Below are 15,142 nucleotides of genomic sequence, written 5' to 3'. Positions count from 1 at the left end.
GTTTAAGAATTTATTGATTTACAAGAAAACTATGCATAACAGTAGTTTTTTTTTTGTCAGGAATACACACTAATGTCGTTACATTTACTGTAAGGTCTTAAAGTGTGTGGTAATAATGATGAATGCAAAGAAAGAAAGCACTTGTGTTTGTGCATTGTTCCAACCACATTATAAATGTTCTTCCTTCAGGGAAGCTATGCAGACAAAAATAAAGGCAGTAAAACAGGTTTTCCACTGGTATGAAGGAAGGAACGTATAAAGACTGCCTTCAAGTCAGGGTTTATTTACTCTGGATTCTCATCAGGCGACATCTACCAGCAGGACGAATAAAGTAAGGATGCTTCTCTCTATTATAACACTAAACATCAGTAATTTTGTTATTAAATTGTCTTAACAATGCTTTTTGTCATCTGTTTTAATGCTAAGAAAATGACTGGAAAAGGGTTAAAAACAGATGAATGTGATTATCTTTGACCAGAAACTCTGGGTTTACTCCACAAGACACAAACTGTTTTCTGACATCAAAATACGAACAGAATAAAATCCAATACCATATAATACTAGCAACAATATTACAGTTATATTTAACACTATGCTTTTTATATTCATGTGTAAACTGTGACTTCCACTATGATGAACGTTCTGATACTCACGTAGCTACTAATAACGCAATAATTTAAACTGAAATGCATCAAGCTAATAATGTAATAAGGTTTTTGAGCCAATGATGTAATAACATTTTGCTAACAGTATAAGTCATTTCATTATTGACTAGTTATTTGCGTAAAATAAAAACATCCTCTAACAATTTAATAACTGTGTGTAAGATTTTACTCTCAGGTTCTCTGCCTGAATTCTATCACAATCTCTCAAATCTATCCAGAGACCTTCCGTCTATCTATACCTGCTTATCTATACATGGTTGTGGGGTAATGGTGTCTATCTACAGCAGTCATGGGAAAATTGCTCCATACATGAAATTATGAATTTATATATCTAAGCAAATCAATGACAGTCTAAATAGATATTTGGTACGCCTCAAATTGGCTCTTACAACTTTAACTATGGAGTTATGGTTTATCTATGGTTGCAGCAGAGTACATAGGCCCCATCACTGACATGAGCGCGACGGTGTTTAATAGTCAGTTTTTGATGAACAAAAAAAAATAAAAAATTATCAGAAGACTTGTAACTTCCAATACATGTTATTGTAGTTATGTCTTAAACCACTGCCAGCAGCATGTGTTCCACTTTCAACGTTTTTTTATGTAATGCTACGTCAATAATGGAAGAACATTTTACGTTACTGCCTAATGTTATTTTGTTGTTGGCTCAGTAACATTAAGATGCTAATGAGGAGATGTTTATTGGCTTTACTACATACAAAATGTTCAAAATGCTCAAATATATTGACGTGTATTATGTCATCAACTTTTTATCACATTTCACACTTGGTGCTGCAAATTATCTTGAACTAGTTAAAAAACTGAACAAAAAACCCTGATTGTTTTCTCCTCACCTCCAACAGAACTGACATGAAGCTGGGCTTGCTGCTGTTACTGGTTGTGGCGGCGCTGCTGCCCTACCTTTCTGAAAGTCGAACTGTCTCCAAATGCGAGCTGAAGGAAAAGCTTGCGGCGAAAATCCACTTGCCCAGAAAGCTTAGGAGGCATACAGATGAAATCCTGTCAATAAGTAAGTAGCACATGTTAAAACGGCATGCAGAACTTATGGGTTATGATATAGTGTTTTGTCTGGGCTGTTTTTTACTAACTGAAAATCACAAATCCTCTGATAAACGGGTAAAAGAAAAGCTTTGTTTTCTAATCTGTATAGAAACAGTTTTCATTGGACTATTTTAGTTTAAGGTGTGAAGGGTAAAAAATAGTGCTACAGCGTTATGTAAGAGATGTTATGCTACTTCCTTCTTCCCAGCAGACATGGGTTACCAACCACATACCATTAATTCTCCAATGTCAGTGACTCGTGTTGATAATTATCCTTCTGATCCGCTTGTCTTTGGCTTTGTTCCCTCTTTGCTTGCTTCCTTACGCGACTGGCGCGGTGCAGTTATCTGTGAGGTCAACAGGAAGTCTGGCCTGAACACCAGCCTGGTCAATGTAGACGGTATGCGCTTTCCCATGAGCACAGCCGAGCCAACAACTGAAGAAATAGAACCAGAAACCATGGAAGCAATGACAGATGCCCCGACTACTCCTGCTGCTACCACAACTACTACTACTACTACTACTACCACTACTACCACTACCACTGCTGCAACTACTGCTGCACCAGTTTCCTCTAATGCAGCCGCAACATCTGGCAGCAGCAGGAAAAAGCGAAGCGCTTCCTCCAGAAGAAGGAAGGAATCACGGGAATCCCTGAATGATATGGAAAACAGGTTTGATGAAGAAGAGATGGCGGAAGACGACGAGCGCATGAGCAAGGAGGACAGCTCTGATGAGGAGAACTCGTCCCGTCACAGGGATCCCAACCAGATGCACCTTTGGTCCCTCGGCTATTATGGGATCTTCCAGCTGAGGGACAGCCTGTTCTGTGATTCTGGGTACCGCTGGTCCAAGAATTGGTGCCAGAAATCCTGCACAGGTGGGTTTAAGACCCAGTGAAAAGTAAAACGAAGCACCCATTTTCATATGGAGATATTGGGCATGTTATTAATGTTTCTTTCTCCCTCTAAAGATTTCACGGACGATGACATAACAGATGACATCGAGTGCTTCATAAACACCAACTACTTCTGGTAAGCCAAGATAAAAGTCAATATTTTAAAATTCATAACATTCTTAAAATGTTTAAATGCATTCTACTTTAAGGGATTCCGTGACCTATAGTATGTATAGTTTAAAACCAACTACTTACATACACTGTAAAAAAAAAAAAAAAAAGTTTTCCCTCGTCTGACATTAAAATACCAGAATAATTAGAGAGAAGATGTATTTATTACTTTTTTCAAATTTAAAAGCTTACATATATTATCTTGGTATTTGATAGAACTGCCTTTTGAACTGTATGGCTCGGGTCAGGGGTTTTGGGTGTCCCTCAAGTTTCTCACAATAGTTTGCAGGCATTTTAGCACATTTCTCCTTTTAGTCCACATCTGTATGAGGTTCATTTCAGCGTGAGTAAGGATCTTCTTAAAAGCTGTGATGATGTGATGACACTTCCATGAGGCTTCAGTGTAATTGTTCCAGTAGATGAACTCGGCACGTTTAGGTATCTGGATCTGGATCACCGTAGGATGAACCGGAACATTTGACGTCCACAATTCTCTTTTTAAAATTTTGGATGATTTCCTTCGATTTTTACATGACGCCACTCAAGGTGCTGTTGCTTTAAAACATAAGTGTGCTACCATTTGATTCTGATGTTGAGAATCGGCTTACTTGTTTAAATGCATAGTAATGTTAGTGTATCTAAACTTCTAACTTTGAAGAATGTAAAAAAAAAAAAAAAAATAGACCTCTCAATTTAACACATAAAAAAATATTTGTATTAATTAAAATTTGCCTAAAACAGGAAGAGTTTAATTTGACTTGGTTCCTTCACTCATAGAGTCTCGATGACATGAACAAAATTTGACAGGATCTTTTTCACAGACATTTATCAACAGATTGTTGCTGTTTCTTCATAAAGTTTTGAGACGTTTTTTTCTTCTTCTTTAATCAAACAGGTACTTCTTCAGGAATCTCTCTAAGGAGTGTTTCCATGAGAGAAAAACTTTCCTCCAAGATTGCTCCTAAGTGTCTGTGAGAGCTACTTCTGCCAACAGGTCTACAACGAGCTGTAGATGGTAGAATTGTTCTGTGAATTATTGCTTTGTTTTTCATCGTTGAAGATCAGTGTAATCTTCTTTAAATCGTTGTATTAGAGATAATACCAATATTGCTGCAATTTGATTTAGGTCTTTCTGTACTTATTTGACAACCAAATGAATGATGTAATACCTCATTTCTAAGGGCAATAAAGGTGAACCTTCTGCTGGGAGTGTTTGGGACTGTTTCATATAGTTGTGGAGAGTAATTCTAGATAACCTGACTGGCTCTTATCATATCCAAACCCATCCTGTAGTAATGTAATGACTTTTCAAATACACTAAAAGGAGTATAAAACAATTATAATAATTCAAAATATATATATTTTCCTCTAAAGTGTAAACATTTAGGAGTTCCATTTAAAGATCTCTGTTATATGTGTGGTCACAAAGCTGGAGCTTTGAAATGCAACTGTTTTGTTTTGCACATCATCATGCATCAGCACATTTTCCTTCTTCGTCGTTGTCACATGTCCCCTCTTAGCATTTCAGGCATAGCACACAGAAAAGCTGGATGCCTACATGTGCTGTTGCCTGCTAGATCTAGCATAAAAGTAGATGGGTCACATTCCTGAAAATAAATCCTGCAACAATTTGGATTAGTTGAGTATTGGTGCGTGTGTGTCTCGTGTGCAAATCAGGTGAGAATGGTGGAAAGCTTGCAACACTGTACCCGAGAGCAGCAACAGGCGGGTAGACAAGGCCCTGCAGCAGCCCCCAGTGGACGGAAACAGAGCACAATCTTAGGTAATCTTAGGTACTCACATCTGGAACATCCTTTTTCCTGTCTAATGTGTCTTATGAAGGATTTTGTATTGTATAACGTAAAAGTTGGCATTTTGTGGGTCATTCTTAAAGTGTTTATGCAAATTGTACTCCTTTTTCATTTTAATTTGATAATTTTAATCTGTACCAGTAGACAGAGCAGCGTCCCACTTGCTGATAAAGAGTAAGTGTGTTAAATCTACATCTAAAAGTTTTCAAGCTTTATAAGTTTCTGAGAGTAACTTTGGGAGTTGATGTTTAGAAGCTAGCTATGACCATAAGAAGCCACCTGCTTATTTGTTTAATTAGAAATTTGGACTGAATAATAGATTTTAGTTGGTGATCTTCATGAATCTACCAACACAGGACTGTCCAAACTTTTTTCATCACAGGACAAAATTATCCATGTGAACATCCTCCGGTGAAATCTTTTTCTGTTGTTGATAAAAACAAAACATATTTTCATTTTGAATCTGATTAATAAAACAAAGACTCCAAATAAGTAAATAAATAAGTAAAAATACAAAACAGATTCTTGTAAGCATAAAAAAAGGATCTCCAACATTTGCCTCAAAGAAAATGGTATACAGTTTCTTCTTTGGACACCCTGTACTAAAACATTAAAAGTTATGAAATCTTTTCTATCAAACATGTCCTTTAGATTATTTATCCCTTCACTTTTCCATGTTGAAAATTGAAAAGCAGTCCCAGAGCCGGGCAGATTGGGGGCTCCTGAAAGTCTATACTGCTTGGTGGTCTGTGTGCTACAGCCTGCAGGAGCCATGTTTTAACCCACTATTAAAAAAGTTCATGGTGTGAGCTATAAAGGTAAACTCCACAATACAGGGCACATACAATGAAGAAAGGGAGAAAATAGAATAACTTTTAATAAATGCTAACATCTTAAATGCTTCAAGAAAGCCACAGATAATAACAGAAAACTTCATCAAGTGAAAGAATCTTCTACATAGCATCTATGTAGAAGGACCAAGAAGATGGTTGGCAGTTCCTATTTAAGCAATCCGTTTGAAACTAGACTAAATAGCTTTTGCATTTCACAATAACACTTTTGACCAATGTTTTTATCTTATTTTATTTATTTATTACAAAATATCTGTAGCAATACTAACCTTTAAAAAGTGAGCAAGTTGTAAAGGACCCAAGTACAGACAGAGATGGTCCTGGCAGGGCTTTAATTATTTTTAATAAATGAACTTGCATGGCGTAGGAAGGCCGAAGCATAAATGAGGAGCAGGGCAACCAAAAGGAGGAAGCATATTGGAGAAACCAGCGACGAGAGGAGAAAAACCATGCTGGTAAATACAGGGGAGAGGGAGGGGAAAGGCATGGAGCGCAGGCATGAGTATTCAGGTTGGTGAGCAACAGCTGAGACTAAAAAAGGTAGAGGGAACAAATGAGAGAAAGGTAAATGAGCAGAATTAAGTCACGGGAAAAAAAACTCAGAAAGGAGTCTAAGAAAACATCTAAATGTACAGAATAAACTAAGAGAAAGTTAACAAATGGGAAGAACTGCAGTTTCAAAAACTCAATATGAACGACAAGGAAAGAAACAGAAACATATGCAGAAACCCAAAAACTCCAACATCTAAGGATCATGACAGAGAGAGGCAAACAGATTTAGGGAATTTAGTGAATTAAGAAGAGCCGAGAATAAGGACGGAGGAAGTGAGGACAACTATTAAGGGAATGAAGGGTCAAAAGTGGCCTGTCCAGGTGGCGTACCTGTAGGGAGATGTCTAGTACGGAGGGTAGTGAACTTCTTCACCAGGCTGAACACCATTCTCATTAGTAAGACGAGGAACGAGAGAATTCTAATGTATAATTTTTAAAGAACACAGTGATAAGATGTAAAACTGCTGAACTGATAGCAAAAAGAACACGTGGGACTGTACGAGGATGTCATGAGTGGCGGAGAAGTATGTGTGGGTGGTGACAGACTGGTTTAAGGTTGGGCTGGAATGACACCAGGAAACAGCTGAGTGTTTTTCTTTCTTAAGTGACAATAAACAGGGTGACAGCAAGTCAAGAAGCCTCCATGAACTCTGTTTGCAGAGAAAATGATGGTATGTAGGGAAAATAGGAAGCAGGTGGATACTATTTTGGAATGGTGGGGGTTAGCTGTGAAGGACAGAAAATTAAATATGTGCGGGAGGAAGACGAATACAGGAGCAGTACCTGGTTGAGCACCTGGGGTCAACCATCCAAAGGGACAGACCAAAAAGAGGGGAAGAATAGAATGCTTTCAAAATGGAGCGGGAGGAGATGTGTGTCAGATACTATGCCATTTACAATGCAAACGGTCTTACAAAGAAGAGGAAGTCCTCAGAAGAAAGAAATATGACCAGCGTATATTTGAAAGATTCCTTCACGCAACCCCCCTGAGGAGCGGAAGAGCTTGGTCTCTCACATATGCAGTTGGCCGTCCGCTGTACCATAAGACGGCAGAGGGCCGGGAGTTGTGTTGGGGCACATGGTGGCCATTAACTTGATGCCATCAAGGGTCTAGCTGCACCTGCGGACGCAGGTCTGTTGTGTCTAGTGTGTTGGTTTATGCTATCATATCTGTTTAATTTAAAATTGATAATAATCAGGATGTATGCATCACAAAAAATGAGTTGCTGCTAACAGGTGTTGAGTTTTTGTGCCCTACGTAACTTATCATGACAGAGACGCCACTGGAAGTCAGTTGGTTGGCTGCACTGGTCAACCATTTTTACTGAGAAGCAAAACAGTCTGTAGGCTCCACTTGGACTCTTACAGAGTTCCGTAAGTTGGCCTGTGATGGACTGGCGATCAATGACACCCCACCACGCTGCAAGAAAAAGCTGATAAAGACAATAAGAGGATGGAAAGCATAGAACCGAATAAAAATAAAGAGATTCAAAAACAAACTAAATCTGGCTGAGGGAAAGCCATGAGCTAATTGGCAGTAATAATTCTAGTTCATTTATTTGTCTTGGCCATGTTACATGATATAGAGCACGAGCATCAAGCATCAGATAAAAAACAAAATGTAACAGCCGATGTACTAGGGCTGGACAATATAGAAAAAAGCATATCAATGAAATAGAAATTATATTGATCAGTATCAATAATTCTAAGCATATATTCTAAGTGCAGCTCTGGCAATTTTATGCTGTTGCTTAACGACCTATTTTTAGAAACAGAACAAACAAACACTGAAATAAAACTAAATCTTTTATTCAAACAACTTTTTACCAAAACTGCAAGTTTTTAAGAAAGAAAATAAAACGTGTGCTCTCTGAACTCTTTGAAGGGGGCGGAGCTTGGTGACAGAGCGTACCTGGGTCAATGAATCATTTTGGTCAACTGGAAAGTTTTTCACATTAATTATCATTATCTCATTTGTAATTTCAACAGAGGTGGGCGTGGTGGGGGTGGGGTGTAAACTGTCTAGAGCCACTGTAAGCCATCCAGCTGTATTGAGTTTCAAGTACAGTTTAACCTGAGTCTGCTCTTATCTCCTATAGCATAATTTTCCTTTCTCCATTCTCCTTGTCCTCTCTGATAAAGGTCTAAAACAATGTACAGGCAGGCATTTTTTAAATGGGATTAAAGTAATAGAAACACTTCTATTCCAGCTAAAATGACAGCTTTTCATCATGATGCTTTGTTGCTGTTGCCTTTGTTCCGTTGTTTGTCAGGTTTAACATGATAGCTGCGCTCTGGGTGTTCTTGGTACACTCTGTTGTCCTTTTAGAAATTACACGGCAGGTTTTCTCTCTCCTTTCAGATTGACTAGTCTTGACCCATAAATGAGAGAAGAGTGATTTAGTTACAGTTCTAGTCTACTGTACATAAAAACTCATTGTGGGCATGCACATGTTTTTTAATATTGGCCTTTTATTTTAATGTGAATTAAGTCTGCAGCACACAACTTCAACTACCTTTAAAAACAAGGCGTTTAACCATTTTAAGCAACTTCATAATCCAAGATAATCATTCAATCTAGAGTTTATTCAGTGTCACCACTTTGGGAGGGCCTGGAAGAAGACACAAACTGTCTCCCTCTGTTAAAGGTTAGTCTGTAAGGATGTTCAGGAACAACCCAGGAACCTTCAAGGTTTAAGTCTCCCAAGAACTGGAACATCAAGGACACACTGTCCGCTGTTAACCCTCCTTTAAAATGCTGGCAATTTAAAGGTGCTGACAAACAAGAAGCCTCTGCCTCTAAAACGATGCCTTTGAGTTCATCTGGAATACGCAGCTTCCCAGGCTAAATGTCTTTTGGTGAGAAGTCAGGTGAGAAAGCAGAACTTTGCAAACATACATAAAATAAAACCTTGCTTTTGTTTATTTTAAAGGAATTTAATGCAAAAGACCAGCAAATATATAACATAATTTAGGTCTGCAGATTGTTAGCACTGTTACCTTACAGCAGTAAGGTCCTGAGTTTGATTCCTTTGCATGGAGTTTGCATTTCTCCCCATACATTTCTCCGTTCACAGTCTACGAATATACATATAATGTTAGTTGGCCACTCTAAATTACCATTAGGGTGTCCAACCTTCCAGTGTACACAGCATCCACCCGTTGACCACATCATTCCACACCTTGTATGCATCATTTCCTTCCATTTCACAGTGGCAGGTGAGGTGAAGGATTAATTAAATATAATTCTTATATAATTAGCAGTATGGTGTGGGGTCTAATCATTTTCTGCACATGATTTTTAAACTAGCATTGTAACCCTCTTGGATTGTGTCTGACACTGAACTGCCGGGTCATTGCAACGGAAAATAGGCTTACATCGAAGGCAACCGGACTTTCTCAGGAAAACTGAGCCCAAGTCCGGTTGCCTCCCATTTCAGCCTGTTTGCCATCACCTTACATTTCATCATATAATCTGAGTTAAATGCTGACCCAGAACAGAAGGATGGTCCTGTACATCTCCAGAGGTATGCTAACGATATCTCGACTTTCCTAAAATTCACAAAGTGATCAAAACTGCTTGCTTGACCCTGAAAGCTGCAGACACCAAACCCAACTGTTTCTGTTCAGATGCTTTCGGCTCTATGTGTGCACAAGAGAACACTCCGGTTTCCCTTTAGGTAACCAATGACACCGACGTAAAAGCAAACAAAACGTTTACTGATTGTGTTGCAGGAACATCGTTCCTAATAAACTGCTCTCATTTCTGTGCAGTAGAGTTGCTTTAACATATGATAACCCCCTGCTGCTTTCAGGCACGCAATTCTTTCAACCTTCTGTGCAATAAAACGTTTGATTTACCACATTTCTATTTCACGTTCAGATTGTGCTGTTTTGTTGTTTATGCTTTTGTTCTTCCTTTGAAGACTCTTAACCTGATAGCTATGCTCAGGATGTTCTTTCATTCTGCTCCATAATCACAGAAATTATAAAGGCCATGCGGTGACGTGGGAAGGTAAATCGTCTCGTCTTACCTGGATTACAGTCTCCTTTCGGCTGGACAAGATGTGACCTATAAAAATGAGAAAAGACAGTTTCAGGCAGAAGTATTAGTTTCCTCCCCGAGCCTCTTTGGCTATCCTCTGAAATTAGCTGAGAGTTTTACAGCAGCACTGAGAGCTGAGGGAGTGTCCTTTGTTCCGGAGGACAATAGATGTTCCCTGATTCTTTGCCGTGAATTCTGCTTCCAGCACATATAAGCAGCATGCCACACAGTCTCAGAGTCAGAGAATACAGTTGGTGTCAAGATGAAGGTACTTGTGCTTTTCGCTTTTGCCGTGCTGGGCAGCGCTCTGGTCGGAGCAAAAACTCTGACCAAGTGTGAGATGAAGCAGCTGATGGGGGAAGTGTTCAACTCCCTGCCAGACAGCATGAAGCAGTCGGGCCTGAGTGGAGACCGCTTCGTGGCCAAAGGTCGGTACCCAGTTTTTCCTTCCATGAGAAACCCATTAGACGAATAATCGCTCTTTAGTACACAAGGAGAAATCAACGCTTCCAAACTGAAAACTTTTTAGATTTTAGACATTTTGTGTTGCAAACCATCAGCTTCGTGTTCAGTACTTTCAGGAGCCTTTGGAAGACGCTGTGGTTAAATCATGTTTCTGAAGGATGTGCTGGTCACAGCAGGTGACCTGCTGAGGCAGGCAGGACTTTAGTCTGAAGGAAACAACATGCAGCCAATCACACGCAAAGACAGAGCAGGGTCGTATCGCTGTGTGAGCGTAGTGGTGCTGGGTGGGTACAGAACATAAATTCTAGTCCATCTGGAAAAACTGAGGCAAATATGACCAGCGGCAGCATCTGACTGTATTTCACTGTTCCATGGACCTGCAGACCTGAGACATTAACTCACCACACACAACCTGGTTCTGGTTCTGGATTCAGCAATTCATGTAAATGGCTGAATAAAATAGTGGCTGTGAATTATGCAATGAATAAATGTCTGAAAAGGTTTTTTTAATAAAACGGCCCATCACACTGATCATTAGTAATTATAATTGTAAACTACGCTAGAAAACGTTGAGTGACCCTAATTGTAGAGAAACTTGGGAAAGTTAACATTGGGTCCTCTGTTAGAGCCGAGCCAAATCTTTAAAAACATCACACTCAGAGACCTTGATCAGAACAACTTAAAATATTCAGAAATAAATGGACTAAATTTATAGAGCACTTTTCTAGTCATACTGACGAGTCAAAGCGCTTTTATAGCCACATTCATCCAATCACACTCATACAGCTATTTAAAGACTGGATGTGTTTTTAAGAGCAGGGTGTTTGGTTGTAGAGGTATGAATGCTGCAGCATGCCTTAATAACCACACAGTCACCTAAAGGAGGCTGCAGAGAAGTTAAAAACTGTATATGAATCAATGCTGAGTGAAAAGAACTCGGCCAGAGACTTATTGGTGATTTCATTTTTCCACTCAGTGGTCTGTCATGTGGAGCAGCTGTCAGGCTTCAACACCAGCACCGTGACTGAGCTGAGGCGTGAGAAGGGACAGGGGTCGAGTGAGAGTGGATCTGAATCCGGATCGGAGTCTGCCGAGGGGAGCCGCTCCAGAGGCAAACATCAGTCTGGCAAGAAACAGGGGGGACGAAGCAACGAGGACGATCAAGACATGAATCTTTATGGTCTTTTCCAACTTGCTGAAGGCCTGGTGTGCAGCAGCGAGAACAACACCCTACCCAACCTGTGTGGCATCAGTTGCAACAGTAAGCATGGTTTTAAGTTGCTAATTGTTTAAGTATTAGTGCAACATCTGCATGGTATGATGAGTGTTGCAGTTTCGGGCCAGGCTTTTTCTATCAACCTAAAGCAGAAATAATTGTTTTTGCTTTTTTTATTAGAACTGATTGATGACGACATATCTGATGACATCAACTGCCTGGTGAAACTCCTCACTGAGATTGTGTAAGTCTTTATTTCACTTTTAGCTTGGTAGCATAGAGGGACACCAGGTTCCTGATGGTAAACTTGGATATCAGTTACTATTCTCAAGTCTCTGGATCTTTTCTGATCTGCCTCCTTCACAAATTTCTTCAGGTTTTTTTTCTCTTTAGTGCCACACTTAAATGTTTCAGGTCATGAAACAAAATTCAATGTTGGAAAAAGATAACCTGAGTAAAAAGAAAATGCAAAAAAACTCAATGAAAATAATGAGTTAATTTACTGAAGGAACAAAGCTGTCCAAACCAGTTAAGTCAATGAGGAAAAAGTAAATGTCCCCTTATGCTCACAACCAGATGTGCCACATTGGGCGGCTTCAGATTTTTGCAGAACGATTTTAATTCATCCACACAGGAGCATTTTCAAACAACACTTGCTGCTTTAAGGTCGTGCCACCGCATTTGAACTGGATTTAAGTTTAGACTTTGACTAGGCCACTCTAAAACCTTGATGTTGTCTTGTTTTTTGAGCCATTCCATGCTGGACCTGCTGATTTAGTTTGGATCATTGTACTATAGCATTAGTAAAGTTGACCTTGAGCTTAAGGTCACAAACTGATGATTCTCCTTCAGGATTTTCTGGTAGAGAGCAAAATTCATGGGTCCATGACATCATCCAGGTCAGGAAGAAGTAAAGTAGCCCCAGTACCATGACTATGTTTGTCACTTTAAAGTTGTTTCTTTTAAATGTTATATTTCATACACAATATTTCATTTCAGAACACAAAGACATTTAAAAATGTGTCTTTTCTCAGAAGTCTTGGTTATGATCAATATTTTTAGTCCACTACATGATGGACCACTGTGATCATTTTAGCCAGCAGTGGTTTTGGCTTTAAAATTCTCCTGTGAATGCCCTTTTGCCCAGTCTCTTTCTTATCATTAACACAGACCTTAACTTGTGCACAGGAAACTTACTCAAATTTACTCAAATTGTAGAATTTAGTTTAGATAACCGAATGTTATCAGTTTCTCTGTCATTTTTATTTAATTTGAGTACATTTTACTCAGACAAATTTACTGTGTGGAGGCGACAAACAAACAGAAGAAATCTGTTGGGGGGGGGGGGCAAACAATTTCTCAGCATTTTATCTTACTTTAATATAAAAAGGCAAAGAAAAACTGTTATTTGGAGACAAGCATACATATATACATGTATATTTTTTACTTTCTCAAACAGCAAAAATGGCTTCACGTCGGAGCACTCAAAGGGGGTGTGGAAAGCGTAAGTTCCATTTTACAAACATTTTCTTCCTTGTTTTACTGTTTTTTAGATTTTCAAATGATATCTTTTTCCGTCAGTGTACGCCATTGTTAACAATATGTGGTTACAGAGAATGACGCATATCCATTCTGTTTGTTTGCAGTATCAAGAAACTCATAGACGACAAGTGCAAGAATGTTGACCAGTACTTCAGCGATTGCTGAAAAAATGTGTCAGCTTATTTCTTTAAATCTCAATAAAATGATCTGTGTTCTTTCATCACACTGTTCAGATAACTAAATAACTAAATAAACATATGAAGCATGTGACGTGTGTTGTGTTCAGAGTGAGAAAATAAATGTTTCTGATCACTTTTACAAAGTGGGAACCAGGACATAGGGGGAATGTGGACAAGATATAACATTACTTCTAGATAGATGGGTGAAAGCATGAGTTCACCTATAAAAAAGTGGACTTTAATAGATAGGAAAAATATATTTTTCTGGCTAATTAGGACTAGTCTAATAGTCAGCCTGTTTGAAATCCTTTATTGCTGATCTCACACTACAAAATGTAGGAACACTCCAGCTTTAATTTAAATATAATGGGCATATGAGGTGTGGAGGACCTTTGGTTGTAACCATTCTGAGAAATGACTCCATTTGCATTGCTGTTCTCTATTAGCAGGACAACACTTACTCTTACACCACTAGGTTGGAGCACAGAGAGAGAGATCCTCCCACTGATTGACTCTTCTCTTTTTGCTAACCCACTGACATGGAGGCCCATTTCTGTGTTTATTTGACCACAGGATTAGGATTATTATCCAGCCAAAAGACCCAGTAACAGCCATTTTTCAGTTTTCTGTTGGGGATCACAAGGTTTCAGTTTTAGCGTTTGTCACTAGTCTTTGACGCATGGTATTTGCGGAAGAAAAACACAGCATCACACACCCTCCACCAGCCCTAAAGCGCTTTACTTTATGTTTAGTCTTTGTTTTTTTCCACACCCACCTGGAGTGTTTTAAGTTGTTTAATAATTTAATAAATAACTCTCTGTCTGATATCAGGACAATAGTTGAAAGGGATTATACGAGCACTGGTGATCGTTTAACAGCAAACTCTGCACACACATAAAATAAATGAGTCACGACTTCTCTTCAAGTTCAATAATTTATTAACAGAAATAAATGAACATCCAGAGAACATCACCATATAAAGCTGTTTATCTGAATTAACACTATATTTCAACCAACAACTCCTCTCTACTATGCTATTGAAGCTTAACTAAACTACTAAGTAAAATTAAGATAAAAGGAAGCTAAGGAACTACGTAAACACAAAAGAAACAAAAAGACAAATAAAATGGTTGAATCATTCTGATTCACTGCAGATCCAAGTCAAAGAACCAAAGTTCTTCTTAAAGAATGTGGTCTTAGCTTGGCCTGGCTGCAGGAGAGCAGACCGCTCCGTGCCGTCTCGACTCAGCTTTCCTGCAACAGAGGAGAAAGGCTACAAGCAGACCGTCTCCAGGGCGGTCGGCTGTTAAGCTCCGATTTTGGTTTCACAGAAAGCAGACTTTACTTAGCCTGGCTGGCACTGCACATGTTCCTGGGGGTTAAACCCATACAGACCCAGGTGGCTGTCTCCCCTGATGTGAACCAGTCGTCAGGAGGGCTCACAGGCAAAGAGGAAGATGTGAGAAAGGCAGCTTAGCTTTGGTGCTGGCACCCCCCTGCAGTGATGGGCACCCCCCTAGGGGCCTGTAACAGTCTCACATTTCAGTAGCTTTAAACTTTACTCTGAATTTTCCTCATGGCTTGATTGCACAACACTAAAAACCTCTATATAGTCTCATTGACCGAAGCTCACAGTTCCAGTTAAAGTCACCACATTTCACTAAACTTCCCATCTTTGTGTTTGT

General features: G+C 39.2%; 2 protein-coding genes across 2 annotated transcripts; both read left to right on the top strand.

Moving 5' to 3' along the window:
- Positions 1–292: 292 nt before the first annotated feature.
- Positions 293–4,429, top strand: LOC105931271. The gene is made up of 5 exons (XM_012869877.3): positions 293–331; positions 1,529–1,695; positions 2,071–2,607; positions 2,701–2,761; positions 3,692–4,429. The coding sequence occupies exons 2-5, from the start codon at positions 1,536–1,538 to the stop codon at positions 3,759–3,761; spliced, it is 828 nt and encodes a 275-aa protein (XP_012725331.2). The 5' UTR covers positions 293–331; positions 1,529–1,535; the 3' UTR covers positions 3,762–4,429.
- A 5,846-nt stretch (positions 4,430–10,275) lies between these two features.
- On the top strand, positions 10,276–13,545 carry LOC118563027 (alpha-lactalbumin-like). The gene is made up of 5 exons (XM_036136606.1): positions 10,276–10,483; positions 11,497–11,781; positions 11,917–11,980; positions 13,196–13,240; positions 13,383–13,545. The coding sequence occupies exons 1-5, from the start codon at positions 10,318–10,320 to the stop codon at positions 13,441–13,443; spliced, it is 621 nt and encodes a 206-aa protein (XP_035992499.1). The 5' UTR covers positions 10,276–10,317; the 3' UTR covers positions 13,444–13,545.
- Positions 13,546–15,142: the final 1,597 nt, after the last annotated feature.

The sequence above is a fragment of the Fundulus heteroclitus genome, chromosome 5, assembly GCF_011125445.2.
Source record: "Fundulus heteroclitus isolate FHET01 chromosome 5, MU-UCD_Fhet_4.1, whole genome shotgun sequence".
NCBI lineage: Eukaryota > Metazoa > Chordata > Actinopteri > Cyprinodontiformes > Fundulidae > Fundulus > Fundulus heteroclitus.
Note: the sequence above shows the minus strand (reverse complement) of the source record. Positions and strands in the feature narration are given on the sequence as shown.

Excerpts from the sequence above, each read along its gene's own strand:
- LOC105931271 (XM_012869877.3), top strand. The coding sequence starts at position 1,536 with ATGAAGCTGGGCTTGCTGCTGTTACTGGTTGTGGCGGCGCTGCTGCCC. Across the intron at positions 1,696-2,070 it reads AGATGAAATCCTGTCAATAA|TTATCTGTGAGGTCAACAGG; the intron begins GTAAGTAGCACA and ends GGCGCGGTGCAG. Across the intron at positions 2,762-3,691 it reads ATAAACACCAACTACTTCTG|GTACTTCTTCAGGAATCTCT; the intron begins GTAAGCCAAGAT and ends TTAATCAAACAG.
- LOC118563027 (XM_036136606.1), top strand. The coding sequence starts at position 10,318 with ATGAAGGTACTTGTGCTTTTCGCTTTTGCCGTGCTGGGCAGCGCTCTG. Across the intron at positions 10,484-11,496 it reads AGACCGCTTCGTGGCCAAAG|TGGTCTGTCATGTGGAGCAG; the intron begins GTCGGTACCCAG and ends TTTTCCACTCAG. Across the intron at positions 11,782-11,916 it reads GTGTGGCATCAGTTGCAACA|AACTGATTGATGACGACATA; the intron begins GTAAGCATGGTT and ends TTTTTTTATTAG.